This window comes from Schistocerca serialis, chromosome 1, assembly GCF_023864345.2.
Source record: "Schistocerca serialis cubense isolate TAMUIC-IGC-003099 chromosome 1, iqSchSeri2.2, whole genome shotgun sequence".
Classification (NCBI taxonomy): Eukaryota; Metazoa; Arthropoda; class Insecta; order Orthoptera; family Acrididae; genus Schistocerca; species Schistocerca serialis.
In genome coordinates, this window is record NC_064638.1 from 1,073,730,321 (window position 1) to 1,073,749,914 (window position 19,594).

A 19,594-nucleotide genomic window follows, 5' to 3' on the forward strand; every position below is an offset into this window, starting at 1 on the left:
TGATAAGGTAAAGAATGAGGTGGTTCTCCGCAGAACCGGAAAGAAATATATGGGAAACACTGCCAAAAAGAAGGGACAGGATGATAAAACATGTTAAGAAATCAGGGAATAACTTGCATAGAGCTCGAGGGAGTGTAGAAGGTAAAAACTATAAAGGAGGACAGGGATTGGAATACACCCAACAAATAAATGTTTGGCACAGGAGAAGAATTCGTGGCGGGCCGCATCAAACCAGTCAGAAGACAAATGACTCAAAAATCTTCTTGTGAGTCTTGTTCTTCATTTCCTCCGCCACCTTCTTCCTGACCGACACCTGTATCCTCTTCATCATCCTTAGCATCTGATTCCCCGTGATGCTCTGCAGAAGATACCAAGAGGGCAACAGATTCCGAAACAAAGTTTCCACTCTTCTCGGAGATTGTTTCCGCAAAGAAGAAATATTAAGATCGGTTGTTTCAACGAAGATTCCGGAACACGTCCTCCATATTTTTCACGCGAGAAGACTTATGGACTATTCTTAGGCTAAATTGCCTACTAACTTGTTTGTTGATTCCTGTGCACCTTCCGACAGTCGACTGATTGGTAAAACTGTAGTAGTTATATTTTTATTTTGTAACAGTTTATTAGCAGTCAATAGAAATAGAGATTGTATGATTATGTCTACATATGTTCTTTATTCGCATTTTACTAAAATTTTCAATTCTATTTTCTTAGTGTAAATAACGGTATTTTCCAACTTCCTTTGTAAGAAACAGCTGGCCGATTCTAAGATCAGGATTCAATAGTACCAGCATCACTCCACATCTACATCATTACTTTACAATTCACATTTAAGTGCTTAGCAGAGGGTTCATCGAACCAAAATCGTACTATCTCTCTACCATTACACTCCCGAACAGCGCGCGGGAAAAACGAACACCTAAACCTTTCTGTTCGAGCTCTGATTTCTCTTATTTTATTTTGATGATCGTTCCTACCTATGTAGGTTGGGCTCAACAAAATATTTTCGCATTCGGAAGAGAAAGTTGGTGGCTGAAATTTCGTAAATAGATCTCGCCGCGACGTCTTTGCTGTAATGACTACCATCCCAACTCGCGTATCATACCTGGCACACTCTCTCCCCTATTACGTGATAATACAAAACGAGCTGCCCTTTTTTGCACTCTTTCGATGTCCTCCGTCAATCCCACCTGGTAAGGATCCCACACCGCGCAGCAATATTCTAACAGAGGACGAACGAGTGTAGTGTAAGCTGTCTCTTTAGCGGACTTGTTGCATCTTCTATGTGTCCTGCCAATAAAACGCAACCTTTGGCTCGCCTTCCCCACAATATTGTCTATGTGGTCTTTCCAACTGAAGTTGTTCGTAATTTTAACACCCAGGTACTTAGTTGAATTGACAGCCTTAAGAATTGTACTATTTATCGAGTAATCGAATTCCAACGGATTTCTTTTGGAACTCATGTGGATCACCTCACACTTTTCGTTATTTAGCGTCAACTGCCACCTGCCACACCATACAGCAATCTTTTCTAAATCGCTTTGCAACTGATACTGGTCTTCGGATGATCTAACTAGACGGTAAACTACAGCATCATCTGCGAACAACCTGAGAACCGACCGATAAAACGATACTTCTGAACTCCGAACTTTTTTTCCTTTATTTGTGGCCACCTTTTCAGGATTCTGGCCCACTGGGCGCCTGTGTCAATGTAGGCTGGAGGCTCTCGTCGATCCCGTACTCTACAGTGCGTGGCAGTGGGTACTACGTAACAACGTTTGTTACTCCCTGCTAGTCCCACATGCACATGCAAGATTGAGGTGGTTTGGACATAAACATGGAAACACCACAAGAGAAGTGCATGCTTGACCGTAAATATAGATTCCAGCAAAGCCTGCAGGTGATGCTGGCATATCTGACTGCGATCGGCACCTGTGAAATGCCCTCAGTACCTTGCAAGTTGTAACGCAGTGATTTATATAAGCATGGATATCGCACATGGTGAGGCCACAGCTACTGGCCAAACCAGTCCCTACCACAAATAAGAGAGCGAAATGAAATTGTTTAATTTCGTTCACAGAATCGGACTCCTGATAAAATTCCGAGGAATTGGACAGTCAGCTTAGACCAGTCAGTTCATTAATTAATAATTTTCCACACTTAATTCCGCTTTTTATGCAACTCATATTAACATCCCTACGCCAGCAGACCACCGATATCTCGTCTATATGGAGGGCCAGCTGTTGGTTAAAATTTAAGCTAATGCCGTGCGGTGGCGGAGGATAACAGTTCCGTCCCTCGTTCTGACAATTAGTACCCAAACAGGTGGTGGTGGTGGTGGTGGTGGTGGTTGTTGGATGTTTAAGGGGGACTAAACAGCGAAGGTCATCAGTCCCCCATTCCAAAATCAGGCGAGCCCAAAATCGACGGAGCAGGTAAAAACCGAAGGGGGAGGAGACGTCCCCCCAGGCGCTAAAAGAACACAAATGCAGCAACAAACACTACAAACAACAACAGGACAGAGGCACACCAGACAGAAAGAAACAGAAGAAAGGAAGATGGCCGGAGACTGGTTGACTGACCACGAGAACAAAAATGGGAAAGAGTCAACCATCTCACGGCTCACCAGAACAGCAACAGACACAAGGACAAAAGACACAGAAAGGGAAAGGTGCAGGACCTCCCTAAATCGAACCATAAAACGGACTACCACGGATAAAATTTAAAACGTCATCAGCCCTGGAGGCATCGTCAGATAAAACCTAAGCCAAAGTGCCCGGGAGATTAAAAGATTGCCGGAGTGTGCGCAGTCGAGGACACTCCAGCAAAATGTGGCCGACCGTCAGCCGGGACCCACACTGACACAGGGGGGGATCCTCCTGACGCAAGAGATGGCCGTGCGTCAGGTACGTATGGCCCCAAACAGGTGTCCTAACCTGGGCATCATAGGACGGTGCTGCCCCGTCTGGTCGAGGCTACGTGAACTACGCCTCCAATTCCTGTTATGTTGGCTGCGGGAAACTATTTGTTACTCGCGGACGCACGTAACTGTGCGCTACCCGCGGTTACCAAAAGCACACAGCGCCCCCCTCTGGCACCATTCGTTTGCAGTTTCTGAATAAAATTACATCGTGAGAGTTATTGTGCGGAAGTTACGCCATTTTGCTTCAGGTTTTGCATTCCAATACTCTGCGGATAACCTTGCGTCTAGCCATCCGCGATATGTTCGTCATGGTTTATGTCACGGAGAGCGGCGCAACTTCTGTGGTGTGACTGTGCTATCGTGAGATCTGCACCATGAGGTATCAGCACTACAAATCCACATGTCGTAGCGAGTTAAGCTTTACTGCCAGACACTTGTTTTCTGTCATAGCATTCATTACCCACGGCTGGCTAATTTTTTTATTGTGTTTAAATCTGGTATACTTTCCACACTCTCTCTGTACGTGTAACTAGTTATGGAACAATTTGTGACTTCTAACTTGGCCTACAGGAAGTCAAATGCTCGCCAAATCGCTCTTACATGTATGAGATACCTTTAGGGGACTTGTGACAGAGCTACCCCGCATTTCTGTGTTTATTTCTGAATTGATGGTTTCATTACCAGAATCTACTAACTTTCATTGGTTTTTAGCTTCCCTACCGTCCCTTCTTGTTTAATTCATTACTAGGCGATGAAACACTTGTAATAGGAGACAAAGTCCGACGGCTGTGACAGAAGATGAGCAGGTGAGTGATCTGTTAGGGAACAACCCTAGTCAGTAAACCACCCGAAGCCGCTTATTCCATCACTCCCTAGTCAGCGAATAGACGAGCTACAAAATGTCCGTCGTAGTCAGAAAAGTGTTCTGTGTAATTGCGAGCGCATTATGTCGAAGATACCTGAATACGCACGGGGCAAAATTGTTGTAGTTCGTTTGGTGGGTGCTTCCATAACCAAAGTACCCGAAGTGTTTGGTGTTTCAAGACGTCACGGTATGCAAGGTTTATACCGCATACAGGGGAAGCGAAAAAAATAGGCTAAGTCACAATGCGGACGAAAGTGTGATCGTGACAGGCGGCCATTGAAGAGGATAGTGGGGAAAAATAAGGGGATCACAGCTGCAAAAATCATTGCAGTACTGAATTCCGAAACTTGTAGCCTGTCCGCGTCAAAACAACGAGAAGGAAGCTCCACAAACTGCAAGGTGAGCCACAATTCCAAAACCACTATCAGTGATTCACATGCCCTTAACAGGAAATCGTGGTGCCGAAGCCACAAAGCTCGGAGACATGGAAGAAAGTCATTTGGTCGGATGAGTCTTGTTTCACAAAGTCTGCAACTTCTAGCCGAGTTCACGTCCCAAGAGTGTAACGTGGCGGAGGTTCAGTGATGATTTGGGCAGCCATAGCTTGGTATCCCAAGCGCCCCACGGCTACTCTGCTACGTCACATTGCTGTGAAGGATTGTGTGGCCATTTTGGCTGATCAGATCCATCCCATCGTACGATTTTTTGTTCCCCAATAGCGTTGCGGTGTTCCAAGACGACGGGTCACTATTCACACAGCTCTCACCGTCCAGCACTGGTTTTGTGAGTGCGTAAGCATTCACTGTAATCAGTGAAATTAAATATAAACTCTAGTCTACCTACCTAATTTACCTACTAAACGCCCCAGGTTCGAGTCCCAGTCCGGGACACAGTTTTAACCTCGCAGGACGTAAGTTTCAAACCAGCGCACTCTCCATTGCAGAGTGAAAATTCATTCTGGTCCATGGCAAATGATTTACTGACAGTTCCTAAACTTAGTGACACCTCACGGTTAGAGAACTTGCATTCTTCAGTAAGCCACTGTTGCGGATTTCATCTATTACTTCTCTGCGAGTGAGTTGTTGATTGCTGAAGTCAACGTGCTAAATCTCTAGGAAATTCACACCGTTCCAGTCGCTTGCAAATGTGTGGTTAAGAGCCACCACTGAATTCAGTCTGAAACAGTATACTCATTAGTATAGAGGGTGGTAGGAAACACCCCGAAAAGCTTGTAAGGGTACAGCAGGTTAGGTTGTGCTGAGAAATAAGTGATAAGAAAAAAATTCTGTGTGTTGCGTTGTTTCCATATTAATTAGCACTGAATTTAGCCAATCAGATCGCTTCGCGCGCAAATTCACGCGGTCAGCAGATACAATTAATGTCAGTTGATCTCATAGTGTAAATGATAGCGCACGAGACTGCTCAGCCTTTCGCTCTGGTTACGTCCTTACTATGGCCCGTGTCCAATTTTTGCATCGCTCTCTTGTTTGCTTTTAGGAAACCAAAAGCAGAACACGTTCGGCTATCCCATCTCTGGTGGGTCACATGAATTTGTGGCTTAACGGCATGACTGGCTAACTTCAACGCTTATTAACCCAGAAACAGTCCAACATATCGAAATTTCTTCTTAACAGTTATTTCTCAGCACCACCTCCTCTTAAACAGCCTTACAAGCTTTTCAGACTTTGTTATTACTCTGCATGTGAGAGAGAGAATCGACTTAGTACTGTAGGAGAATACGGCCAATGGGCGTGGCCTCATCGAAATGAATTACACTAGCGTTTGCATCACGTGGTACTAGAAAACAAAAACATCTAGTTTAGGATGGCAGACGGCGTTTGAACCTGAACGCTACTTAACAAGAGTCTAGTTTTTCAAACACTGCAATTAACCACAAAGGTGTTGCCAAGTAATCATGACACACTCCCTCACTGCTACGGATTAGCATCATTGTCTACAAAGATTTAACTGTCGAGTAAACGATTAACGTTGAATAAAACCTGATTACTTTTTACTGAAGGCTTCTTTTCCTTTTACACTGTTCAGTATCGTTATGGCTTGTGTATTTTTTTTTTAGTACCATCAAATCACATTGTTCCCGATCACTGTTATCAGTATGTGAGTGGAGACTATCATACTGAAAGATCAAGGCTGGGTTCGACAAAAAGATACACGGAAGTTCTCTCTAGCAGTGACGCGCGACTGCTTTTCCTGATTGGATAACAGGTGTCGGTGGATTGGGTGAGTTGGGATAAGAGTATGTATTTCGAGCAGAACAGGAAATGATAAGAGCTTCTGCATACCAGCACACCTGTCACGTGCAATAACAGCTAAGATAGTAACGCCAAATAACAAGATATTAGGAACGTGTTTGCTAACATGAGAATATCGGAGGATATGGAAAAAAAGTGCAGCTGTAAGGAGTTTTTAGTTTATAACTGTAATCAAGCTGCATAAAGAAGTGCATTTGTAACAGGAACCGTTCCAACATGAGCTCACTGAAATATGCAATTTTTGTTCAGTATAATGTCAAGTATTAGATTTAAAATCGTTGGTATATCCATTCCAACACAGAGTACGTTGCAAAGCAACAAAAAGCCGTTTGCGCACATCAACCACTCGTAGTTCCGTTTAAAGAATACGAAAAAGTCTGTGTCCAAACGGACACTTGGTTAAGTTGCGCTATACAACTGGAGCATAACTTACATCGCACAACATCCCATACTGAACTGCAAGGCACCTTAACTCTCAACTGAAAAATGATAAGTTGAGACACAATTTCAAAAGGAAATACCCCGTGAGAAATAAGAACATAATAGTTAAATGAAAGAGAATAATTTATCTAATATGTAGTGAAGGTGAGATCAATGTTTAACTAATCAGCATGCATTGATTTTTTTTTTATGTTTTTTTTTTTTTTTTGTCTCGCTGCACGATTGGAGACTGCTGGCTCTTGGAACAAGAGTACGGAAAATGAAATAAATACAAAGGAAACGACATGTCCTCATTATGTCGTACTCAAAAGTACTCTTAGAGTCATAAGAACTTTAACATATTAATATCTTCATAAATGGCTCTTCTGTCTCATGTTTCTTTTAATTTCTCTACCCTTTCCTCCTTTCTTAGTGATGTCTTATACGTCACGTTTGTCATCAAATTGCTTTCACTTGCTGCTCCTGGTGAAATACTTCATGTAATACCTTTTTTAAAAGAATTCTTTACTTGATCAAATCTACAATAAACCCACTTCCGATGCTAATTTGTGGGTCCTATTAGTATAAATGACAACTGCAGCGATATTACACTTCCAACAGAAATCATGATACAAGTAAAAATAATTTATAATTTGGTTAATTTCTAAGAATTACATCTCCTGCCTACAGCGTTACAGGTTGTGCCAGTGGATATACAAGCCTAGCACAATTTATCGGCTGATGCCCACCCAGCTAATCTCAGTGGGCGTGCCGCAGACACTGGGCTGGCCCACAAGACTTTATCTCTCACTGCAGTCTTCTTAAAAGATAACTTCCAAATGAAATATGCTTCCCACCTTAAATCTAATTCTATACTAGTACTAAATTAAGGGCTGTTGTCAGGTTCATGATAATCGTCGCACTTTCCTCCTCAACGGACAGGTGCGACCTAGCTACGTCTATGTGTTCTACTATTGGTCATTTTCCTGTAAGAATTCTTTATAGACCTTTTGTGAAATTTCGTCAGACAAGGTGTTTAATACATCAAAAGTTTCTTCTTGCCAGATGGGACTGTGATTAAAATACAGGAATGTGTATATATGACATGGAACATGAAGCTGTTTGTACGCAGAGAATTACGATGATGGTTGGTTTGTGGGGCGGTCATCAGCGCCCGTACAAAGTCCCAGTGTTTACACAGTCCAATTTTGTACACAGTCCAATTTTGTACACAGTCCAATTTTGTACACAGTCCAATTTTGTACACAGTCCAATTTTGTACACAGTCCAATTTTGTACACAGTCCAATTTTGTACACAGTCCAATTTTGTACACAGTCCAATTTTGTACACAGTCCAATCTAGCTACAGCACGAATGACGATGATGAGATCACGAGGACAGCACAGGCACCCAGCCCCCGTGCAGAGAAAGTCCCCAACGCGGCCGGGACTCGAACCGGAGACGAAGTGATCCAGAGGCAGCAACGCTAACCCCAAGACCACGAGCTGCGAACGCGCAGGGAATTCGCAACGCCAGAAACATGTAGCGAAAAGCAAGAAGGCGTGCATGATGCAGTGATTGGCAGTATCGCGCTACTTTGCGTAAACGATCACGAAGAGCCCTTAAATTTCGACTGACGATAAATCCATGGAGAGTCGCAATCGTTAAATATCTAGCAGTGTGCGTCTGGAGCGGTTTACAATATGACTACATTTAACAAACTGTAGGAAAGAGATGGCACCCAGAGATTCACTGGAAGAATTGTAAGGCAATTCAATCACGAACAGCAGGCTACCCTCTTTCAACCGTTTCTTGAGTATCGTCTGACAAACTGAGATACTTGCCACATGACGCTAGGGGGAGTTACACAAGGTAACAACGCGCAGCGTGACGTGTTCGTTTAGTAGGCGCGAGAAGGTCACGGTGTTGATCATCCTATCGCAGTGCCAGACACTGTAACAGAAGCGTTGGGCACTGTCGTGGGACGGTTTACTGTTAAAATTCCGATAGTATGGGTACCAAGAAGCCAGTTTTCCTTTCGCTACATACGGAAATACGATGTAAGCCAACTGGCAGTCATTATTGCTGATCTAAATACCCTTCGCTTGCACAACATCTAGACGTACTGTTCCGGGAGTGTGAGGTTCAAACCGGCGTCCGGCTATACAGTTTACCGTAGCCCCGCTGAATCACGTCGGGCGCACGGTGGGGTGGACTCTTCAACAAGGTCGCAGTCAGTTTTTTCCACTAAAACATAGCAGTCTAAGCGAAGTACTCGCTGTCTATGACCTTCGCGGAGTGTCGAACTAACCTGTATTTTTCTAAAACTATTTCCTATCCTCTTTCCTGCGAATGTGTAGTGTGTCAAGTTAATCGTGCAGTCAGAAAACTTCCTAGCATCTTATCGCACCTAAAATAGTCTGGAAATACCTATTGACGTTATCTATGGACGTCCTCATTTGTGACCAAACTACGCCAGCTGTATAATTACCCATTAAATTACCCCTTCTTTACAAAAAAGACAAGTCGTGTGACGCGAAACAAAAATGGCACACACAGTGTTGGCAGTGCTAAATGCTACCACACTCGGCTGACACGAACCACTGCAGCTACAATTTCTTTCTGAAAATGAAAGAAGAACTAAAAGGAAAATTGTTCTCTGACACATTGTGTCTGTAACAAATCCCCCCCACCCCTTTTCCCCAATTTGTTCCTAAACCTGCTTAAAGCAGTACGAGATTACGCAGGAGATTCACAAATTATGTCCAAGCTAGTCACTTCCGTGTTTCGTACACATACGTAAATTGTAACATACATAAAAAACTAAATTGGTCACTAGAGCCGACATATTCACCGTGGTAGAATTCAGCTGTGATTTTTCCCATCTTTTTTTACGCTATGACTATTTCAATCACACTCGGTCATCTTCAGGTATAAGAACAAAGTAAACTTTCAGTTTTACTTAGTTTTTAGATTTGAGGATAATCGAGCTTGATCGAAATTAGTCATACTGTAGTAAGAATATGCAACTAAGGTGGAAAAATAGAGATACATAATTTTTGAAAAAAAAAAGCTGGTTTTATTACATATACGGCACGTGACAATACACAATGCGCCAAGTACCGTAGCTCGCCAAGCCAGATGTCGCATCCGAGAGCGCCCTGCAGTTTCACTGGGAAACCGCGAAGCTCATTACCAACGGCAGTTTCGGAACACAGGAAAAGTGTCGGAGAAAAGCGGCTACGCTTAGCTGGCAGCGCGAGGAAGGGCGGCCAACCTACTCAAGCGAACAGGCTTGTTTTGTTTCAGCTTAGACAACGGACGCATTTTTCTAGGCACAGCCGACAACATAGCACTGCACAAAGTACGCCATATTTACAATTAGATCAGCTAGATCTTTTCCAGTTGTCGCATTTACATAGAAGGACGTTCAGGCATTGTATTTACTGAGTGTCCTACAAGCAAACAAAGCAATTACCTTCGAAACTAGGAAAAACTACTTATTTATTCTCTAACAAAGTAGCTGATCGCTTCAAAATAATCTCGCTGTCAAATGAAATCATTGTCTTGAACAGACTATGTCGTAGTTCATTTTACAGCTTCTCCGACACCGGCTGAAATCCAGTATTCACGCATGCAGTAACTGACCTTTAAGAAATGCTGGTTTCAACGCCCAAAGAAATACAGGGTGAGCATAAAGTCTTGCCCTGATCACAAATATTTTTTCTAAGGAACTATGCGAAACATACCTATGTGGTCTGTTGCAAACTGTAGCTTAACTCCTAAGTCAATAACATTACTACCACGCTCGCCGGGCATAACCCTTCAAGCATTTTTTATGGGATTACGTTAAGGATAAAGTGTTCCGTTCACTAGCTGCTGATGTACAAACTATTATGGCACGAATACGAGATAATGCAGAGGCGTTGACGCCAAAGATATGGAGATAAAGTGCATATGACGTTGAATCTAGATGTTCTACGAGCAACAGACAGGGCACAAAATAATCTACCTATGTTGTATCTACCATAGTTCCTTAGAAATAAATTTTCGTAACCATGTAAAGATCACCCTGTATTTCACCCATCTTTAAGTGACTCATGTTCGTTTTCCGTTGCTGGTAGCTTGCTCGTTAAGTTTCATGCCTTACTTGCTTCGAAAAAGTAATTCACAGTTTATTTCCGAACAGGGCACGTACGATTTTACAAACAGTAGTACAGTTGAAATGTACGGTGATGCTAACGTGGAATAAGTGTGTTATCGTTGTTGAGGTATTCCGTCCGAAGATTGGTTCGATGCAGCTTTTCACGTTAGTCCATCGTATGCAGATCTCTTCACTCTACATTAATTGATGCAGAGTATATCCACTTGAACCTGCTTACTGTAATCCCTCTGCGACTTTAATGACCCCTCCACCTCATCACCACCATTACTTTCCTCATTTACCAAACTGACGATTCCTTCCTCGTGTCCTATCAACCGATCTCATCTTTTAACCAAGTTGTGCCGTAACATTTTCTCAGATTTAGTACATTTTCATTAGTTATCCGATCAACACGTCTAATCTTCAACACTTTTCTGCAGCACCACGTTTCATTATTATTTAAAAATGCACCAGTACTCGGGCGTAAAGAAAGTGCAAAGTATAAACGTTACTGTCTAAAATCGTCGTGTATGCTCACATAAATGAAAGCCAACAGAATTAGACAAAAAAACAACAATTACTGAGAAAATCTTAAACTCACAAGAGCGGTCCCAATATCTGAATTGGGGTGGAAGGGGTGCTACTCATTAGTTTCGTGGTGAATGACTCTGGGTGCACTAGCTATTAGTATTATTTACATACTACACTTTTCTTCAGGCTGATGCTGAACCGATACGCCTGTCTGTGTGGCTTGGCAGGGAGAGAAAGTTCGGTCTGGGAGGCTATTTTTCTTTATATTTTATTTTAAAAAGGCGGGTAGGTGTAGTTACCCCCCTCCGGATATGCCCATGCTTCCACATGTTATGAGATGTTACTTGGGATATGTAGCCTGGAATTTACTAGCGTCACAAAGCATTCAACTGCACATAAATCTAATTTGATCGAATAGTTGAGTGAAAACAATAGAAACTGTAAAAATCCCACAGTTATTTAAAACTGGGGCAAAGATTTCTCACCGATCAGGATAATTTGTTGCATCTATTTCGTTTAAATTTTCACAACCAAAAATAAAACCGAAATCTTGGACCAGGACTTGCAGAAAAACTGCTGACGAAAAGTTAACCACAAAATAATGGGTGTGATACTCATCGAAAGGTAGCGGTACTGCAACACCGATACTCGACTGGAAGCCAGAGGACTTATCAGAGGCTAAATACTGTGTATCTCGCGGTTTACTGTCCGAAACAATGGCGGGAAGCTGTAAGTCCACCAGTAAATTATGTCGCGACTCAAAACAATTTATGGTCCAGCTGCATCCTGCAGCTTAGTCACATCATGACAGATTAACCAATATTCAAGCTATTATTTGTCATTAAATAATCTTGGGGAATGAAAAAGCGTAGGGGAAAATTAGAGGAGAGTAATGTCTTTTTTTAACAACAGGAAGTCGACAGTTTCGTCAGGAGAATGAACGCAACAAGAAGGTGGGCAAACTGCTGACATGTAAAGTGGCAGGAATGATAGCAACTTCAGCAGCAAAACACACACACTGCAGAAGGTCGGTTACTGGGAGGCGTTATGACTGCACCTATCGACACACACACACACACACACACACACACACACACACACACACACACACACACATCAGTCCTTAATGAAGTAAACTTGCGGCGCTAAGACAGTTGCCGAGCGTCTAGTGCAGTTTTTAATTACTTTAATGCGTGGAAATAATTTTGTGGCACAGAGGAATACTGAAGGCTCCGACTGACGTAGAATGAACTCTTGCAACACCAGAGCGAAACTATTTTCGAAAATTCGTTAAGGAGAACCTGCCCTCGCGATAAACACACAATAAGCGTCGAGTTACGGGAATTAGTATTGCATTTAATAAGAGTTCAAGTCACGATCAGGCGGAGTTATAAATGGTCTTCCTTTGTTTTCTAAGTAGGTAACACGTACAATATTCACCCACGAACTGAAAAAGCTGATGATTTGCGGTTACGTTGTGGCAGACACTCCCCACGTAGGTTCTTCAACAGATTCCAATTTCGTGCCTCTTCTCATAACTTATATCAAGCAGAGAACTTTGCAAGATAAGAGAAAGCGAGTTTGACAGCTGGGTGTGGCAATAACTGTTATATACCAGCAGTTACAGAACGCAGACGTCTAACAGAATTTATTAGACTAAATGAATTAGCAAGTACCGGTACCACGAAATGATCAGATTCTCTTCAAAAATCGCATTTAACCTGGAAGTCTGTGACTTGTAACATTAAGACGGATTCATATCGCACGAACCTGGTTAGCGAATTCCTTTACGGCCAAATTCGATCGAGGAAGAACCTTGCCATGGAAACATGGCATTCGAAATGAGGATTTTCGAAATACATAATAAATCGCAATGAGTATTACACACCTGGAGTTTTATTTGCAAAGTAACCTCGGCTGATAGTTACCAAGCGCATTATCTGCAAAATCAAATGGTTGAATGGACACACAGTAAATACAGGCTTCGGAACTACGAATTTAATTCCAAAGGAAGGACTACTAAATCTTCCTATATATTTTCAAAGAACACGTCTCATTTATGTGAATTTTGCAATGCTAAGTCATTAATTGTTATTAGTTTTTATTTGATACCTTGCATGCTTGTGGGCAATGCACAACTTATTTATCTTTTATTAAGATTCAACTTAATGTTACCATGACTAATTGTAAAGCATGAACGTGTTTACTACAGTAAACAAAAATTAAAAAGGAATAAACGAAAAAAATGAAAGTTTGGTTTCTTGTTTAATCCTGAACATAAGGTCCTATACTCCAGTTGACGATGGTTGATTATATGGAATATATGTTTGTGTTCGGTTGTTTCACAGTAGTCCTAAATAAGTAAAAATCAAAAACGAAAGGTAGATGCTTAACAACTGGGCGTTTTACTCGTTAAAATATTTTTGGTAGGTGTGATAAGCCTGAACGTTGCAATGTAGAAAACCACAGATGGTTGCTTCCATTTCGACAAGATTGCTACACGCTCGTAACATCGGCAAGTAGCTCTAAAAGCAGTCAAATGTACAACAATGGCATTCAGAAAATATGCAGTGGCGTTCGACAGTGGGCCTGCAATCACACCTGGAAGCAATAATTTTCACGAAACAGAAATACCACACAAATTCAGAGGTAGAAAAAGCGAGAACAAGTTTCGACTGCAGAAAGTTGAATAAAAAATGCGTACTATTTGATGAAAAACAGCTCGGTAAAACCACTAGGCATCTTGTGAGGAACCTAGCTGTAGCCTATAGCCCTTTCATATGCTGGTCTACTAGTGCATGCACCATGCAAAAAGGATTAGAAAATTTAATGTATGAAGGCATACAAGAACTCGTACGTACTATAACAGTTATGCAGTATAAGATAGTACATTAACAGACTCTTTCACTGCCTGTACACGATTACTGGTTATAAAAGTGGTAATTAATCATTACTCGCTGAAGTTTCGTTTCAAGTTAAATAGTATTTCTTTACTTGTGACAATTTATCTCGCGGTGCCGTACATTTCACAAGGAATAACTCGCTGCCATTTGAGGTCGCTTAACTGCTACAAGCACGTCAGGCAGAAAAGAAGTCACAGGAAGGAAAGCGAGAAGGGTCTTGCATATGTGGCGGGCGGTGCCCTGGAGATGCGCCAAACAGCTGACTGCGCAAGGTCGCACCGCCTTGCAGCTGCGATTCGCACCAGGCGACAAACAACTCAATAGCGGCGCACGCATACACTACACACATCAGACAATATCTTCAGCTGGCTGTACACCACATATCATGGCTTTAGTACTTTCGGTATCCAACCAAACATCTGCTGGCCGGCTGATATTGTTACGGAGAACAAGGCACCCATTATGAACTCCTTAATCAACAGGGCACTTCTGCCCGTTAACAATTAAAATGACACAAAACTGAGAAAACACACAAAGCCAACTTCTGCGCATCGATACAGTGTACGTACGATTTCTGTATATACTCCCACCCCATCGGCAAATCCTCCACTGATTCTTATCTCAGTTTCAAACAGAAAAAGCTGTTCGACATGAAGATACCTCCTGTCCTCTGGCATTTGTTGATGAAAAACATTTCCTCTACAATATTACACGGGTTGTATCCCCTGCTACACTAGTCCCTACACTTCAATCAGTAAATTAGTCAATAATATAATATCTAGATAGTTTTTTGAAAACAGCGCCTCTAAAACCGGGTGGGATGTAACGCGTAATACCAACAGTTTGAGTACACTTTTGATAGAAATAAAATTTTATCTTCTCCAGCCAAAGAAATCCACGAAAATGCACGGAACGTAACATACCACAAGAGAAACATTAAAAAACCAATGTGCACCTAGCATTTGACTTAACAATGGTACAAGTAAAAACCTGCAACAACAGTGCGAAAATATCCAATTATTTCGTTCTTTGTCACTTAATACGCTCAATCATCTTCGTAAAGTACCAAAATAATACATATTCACTTGCAAAGCCATCTGTTTCTTCTGGATGATTTGTTCTTATTGCAATACAGAAAGGATGGTATTTTGAGTTCGTACTTACCAAGTAGAGGAACGGCGCACAGGGTACGTAGTACCCACGGCTCATCCTTGAGAATTCTTCGTCTTGCTGGTCTTAACACTCCACATAATCCAAATCTTCTCGCTACGGTTCAGCTAACACGGTATCAGTCGGAATTTTCCACGCCAGGGCACTGCAGACCCGCTCATTTCGTCTCCTCTCAGTCGCAATAGAATATTCACGCCTTTTCCACGAGTCACAAAGCTCTGTCCTTTCTCATTGATAAGCTAACACATAACTGTAAACGGCAAGCAAAGGTGATAATCTGTCAAATGCTCACTGTGAAGAAATAGCACTGTTTCTGCTCTTTAAATGAGACGTCCTGTAAGCTGTACGATCTTGAACGACGTGTAGAAGAACACTTTAGCCAGTCAGACAATATTTATCCCGCCACGATGAGACAAGTGCCTACACTCACTGTTTACGCACGAAGCGACATGTCGCCATACTGCTCGCCGTCGTGTCTGACTCAGCTCTGAGCGTGCGCCGACTGTTCTGCGACCACCGCGCCACCACTTCCTGCCGCGGCCAGCTGGAGTACTACTCTAGACCAGCTGCAGAACATCCGTCGGCGGCGCGCTTTTTAAGTTCCAGCGGAAGACAGCACCCAGGCAGAGCACATGTGAATCGTGAAAGTAAGTTTGTAGTAGGCCGTAACGACATGCGCTTAATTAAACAAAAGGAGAAAAAGAGAGAAACTGTGTTTGTTTACTTATAAATGCACTGGGACTCTGTGCTATTAAGTTACTAGCTGTTCAAGATTATCACTAACGAATCCAACGTTTTTATTTTGCGTACAAGGATACACGTTGCAAGCAAGTCAATGTTTTTGGTAATTTTACTGCTCACAATAAGAAGTTCTGGAGAATAATATCACTGTTCAAATAACATTTTTTGGACTTTTTTTTTACTTTGTAGCATACAAGTTTGATAAAAACTCTGCAGTCTGGGGACTCTACTGGTCTTTCAGTAGCTGTATGCTATAGTTGTGGCGTATTCTTTTGAACAAAGAAACATGACACTATATCCAAGCATGTGTGAATGTAGACTTTCTCGGTGTCCTCGTCAGAAGAAAAAGAGTATGTCACTCGTTGCAACATCGCAGTTTTATAATACCGCCACCCAACTGGAAACTCGAGAGCTTTCCGCCAGTTGTATCCAAGTAGATGTAAGAGTTATTTTCGAAGCTATCAATGTTACTCTGAGGTATGTTCCCATAAGTTCCTTGGTAATTATTGGTTATTGTTCATCTCTATGGCAATAGAATGTGCTGACAGTCACTCTCTTTGACGCTTTCTTTCATTTTTAATGCAACGTGAGTAGAATGTAGGTGCTAATAGTAAACAAAAAATGTGTTTGTGCACACAAATATCGTTAACAATTCTTTGAGGTTGTGATGCCAGCGTTAACTTTTTAGGTTAGAAATGGTTCTTTCATTTGCAAGAACGTTAACGAGTGCATGAAACCAATTGTTTAAAATAATCATAAACACGTATAAGTATAAAGTAATTTCAAGACACTGGTGATGATTTTTGTGAAAAAAAAAATACTCAAGACCTCAAGACAGTTTCTTTTGCAGAAATGACTGGACCAAAAACTCGACGATTTATTAAGGAAGCAAATGAGGACCAATCAGGTAACTAAACAACCAAAAAACTGTAATATTGTCGACTGATCAGGCAGCGATTACTAAACCCCACAGGAATTGATCCAAATGCTTTGAATTTATCCCACATGTATGTAATTTTACTTTAAAGTTTTGGACTAATAAATCCACATTATTGCAGGAAATCAGGTATTTTCTGTTTGCAACGTAGTAAACACAGAGGGAGGACTCACCGAACAAGTCTATCCGCTAATAGAGAGAAAATACGTAAACAAAGAATGATGGCGTGGGCGAACAAGTTTAGCAACAAAAATGACCTTGTTCAGCCACTTCTAAACAACACCGTAGAAGCGGAAATGTTAAGCGGAAGGAGCAAGGAAAGTCAGTATTCATACTACGAACTTCACTTTCACTCACTTCAGCTGACTTGCCATTCAACTTTAAAACGCTCAAATTTCAAGTAAGATTAACGTACAATAAAGCATAAGGGCAAATATTTCATTGTTGCGTAGTGAATTTGAAAGAATCGTATTTCTCGCACGTATAACTATGCGTAGCATATTCGCGTATTGAAAACCTTGAAAGCTATTCGTGTTTGCATCCGAAAACAAATACCAGATGTAGTTTGTAAGAATATACAGTACTGGCTATTAAATTTGCTACACCAAGAAGAAATGCAGATCAGAAAAGGGTATTCATTGGCCAAATACAGGGTGTTACAAAAAGGTACGGCCAAGCTTTCAGGAAACATTCCTCACGCACAAAGAAAGAAAATATGTTATGTGGACATGTGTCCGGAAACGCTTCCTTTTCATGTTGGAGCTCATTTTATTACGTCTCTTCAAATCACATTAATCACGGAATGGAAACACACAGCAACAGAACGTACCAGCGTGACTTCAAACACTTTGTTACAGGAAATGTTCAAAATGTCCTCCGTTAGCGAGGATACATGCATCCACCCTCCGTCGCATGGAATCCCTGATGCAGCCCTGGAGAATGGCGTATTGTATCACAGCCGTCCACAATACGAGCACGAAGAGTCTCTACATTTGGTACCGGGGTTGCGTAGACAAGAGCTTTCAAATGCCCCCAAAAATGAAAGTCAAGAGGGTTGAGGTCAGGAGAGCGTGGAGGCCATGGAATTGGTCCGCCTCTGCCAATCCATCGGTCACCGAATCTGTTGTTGAGAAGCGTACGAACACTTCGACTGAAATATGCAGGAGCTCCATCGTGCATGAACCACATGTTGTGTCGTACTTGTAAAGGCACATGTTCTAGCTGCTCAGGTAGAGTTCCCCGTATGAAATCATGATAACGTGCTCCATTGAGCGTAGGTGGAAGAACATGGGGCCCAATCAAGACATCACCAACAATGCCTGCCCAAACGTTCACAGAAAATCTGTGTTGATGACGTGATTGCACAACTGCGTGCGGATTCTGGTCAGCCCACACATGTTGATTGTGAAAATTTACAATTTGATCACGTTGGAAAGAGAACATTTGCACTTGAAATGAGGATTGACGCATTGTTGGATGAATCATTCGCAGAAGTGTACCCGTGGAGGCCAATCAGCTGCTGATAGTGCCTGCACACGCCGTACATGGTACGGAAACAACTGGTTCTCCCGTAGCACTCTCCATACAGTGACGTGGTCAACGTTACCTTGTACAGCAGCAACTTCTCTGACGCTGACGTTAGGATTATCGTCAACTGCACGAAGAATTGCCTGTCCATTGCAGGTGTCCTCGTCGTGCTAGGTCTTCCCCAGTCGCGAGTCATAGGCTGGAATGTTCCGTGCTCCCTAAGACGCCGATCAATTGCTTCGAACGTCTTCCTGTCGGGACACCTTCGTTCTGGAAATCTGTCTCGATACAAACGTACCGCGCCACGGCTATTGCCCCATGCTAATCCATACATCAAATGGGCATCTGCGAACTCCGCATTTGTAAACATTGCACTGACTGCAAAACCACGTTCGTGATGAAAGCTAACCTGTTGATGCCACGTACTGATGTGCTTGATGCTAGTACTGTAGAGCAATGCATCGCATGTCAACACAGGCACCGAAGTCAACATTACCTTCCTTAAATTGGGCCAACTGGCGGTGAATCGAGGAAGTACGGTACATACTGACGAAACTAAAATGTGCTCTAACATGGAAATGAAGCGTTTCCGGACACATGTCCACATAACATCTTTTCTTTATTTGTGTGTGAGGAATATTTCCTGAAAGTTTGGCCGTACCTTTTTGTAACACCCTGTATATTATACTAGAACTGACATGTGATTATATTTTCACGCAATTTGGGTGCATAGATCCTGAGAAATCAGTACCCAGAACAACCACCTCTGGCCGTAATAACGGCCTTGATACGCCCACGCATTGAGTCAAACAGAGCTTGGATGGCGTGTACAGGTACAGCTGCCCATGCAGCTTCAACACGTTACCACAGTTCATCACACAGTTCATCAATTGTAGTGACTGGCGTATTGTTATGAGCCAGTTTGCTCGGCCACCATTGACCAGAAGTTTTCAGTTGGTGAGAGATCTGGAGAATGTGCTGGCCAGGGCACCAGTCGAACATTTTATATATCCAGAAGGACCCGTACAGGACCTGCAACATGCGGTCGTGCATTATCCTGCTGAAATGTAGGGTTTCGCAGGGATCGAATGAGGGGTAGAGCCACGGGTCGTAACACATCTGAAATGTAACGTCCACTGTTCAAAGTGCCGTCAATGCG

The 19,594-nt window shown here is 42.4% G+C and overlaps 1 protein-coding gene across 1 annotated transcript in view; it reads right to left on the minus strand.

The window, feature by feature from the left end:
* The window catches only part of LOC126455468 (uncharacterized), a 549,051-nt gene extending 533,352 nt beyond the window's left edge, over positions 1-15,699 (minus strand). The window contains exon 1 of the mRNA XM_050091224.1: positions 15,225-15,699. Within this exon, the coding sequence (XP_049947181.1) occupies positions 15,225-15,269 (45 nt within the window). The 5' untranslated portion in view covers positions 15,270-15,699. The remainder of the gene's footprint in view (positions 1-15,224) is intronic.
* Between the last annotated feature and the right edge of the window lie 3,895 nt (positions 15,700-19,594).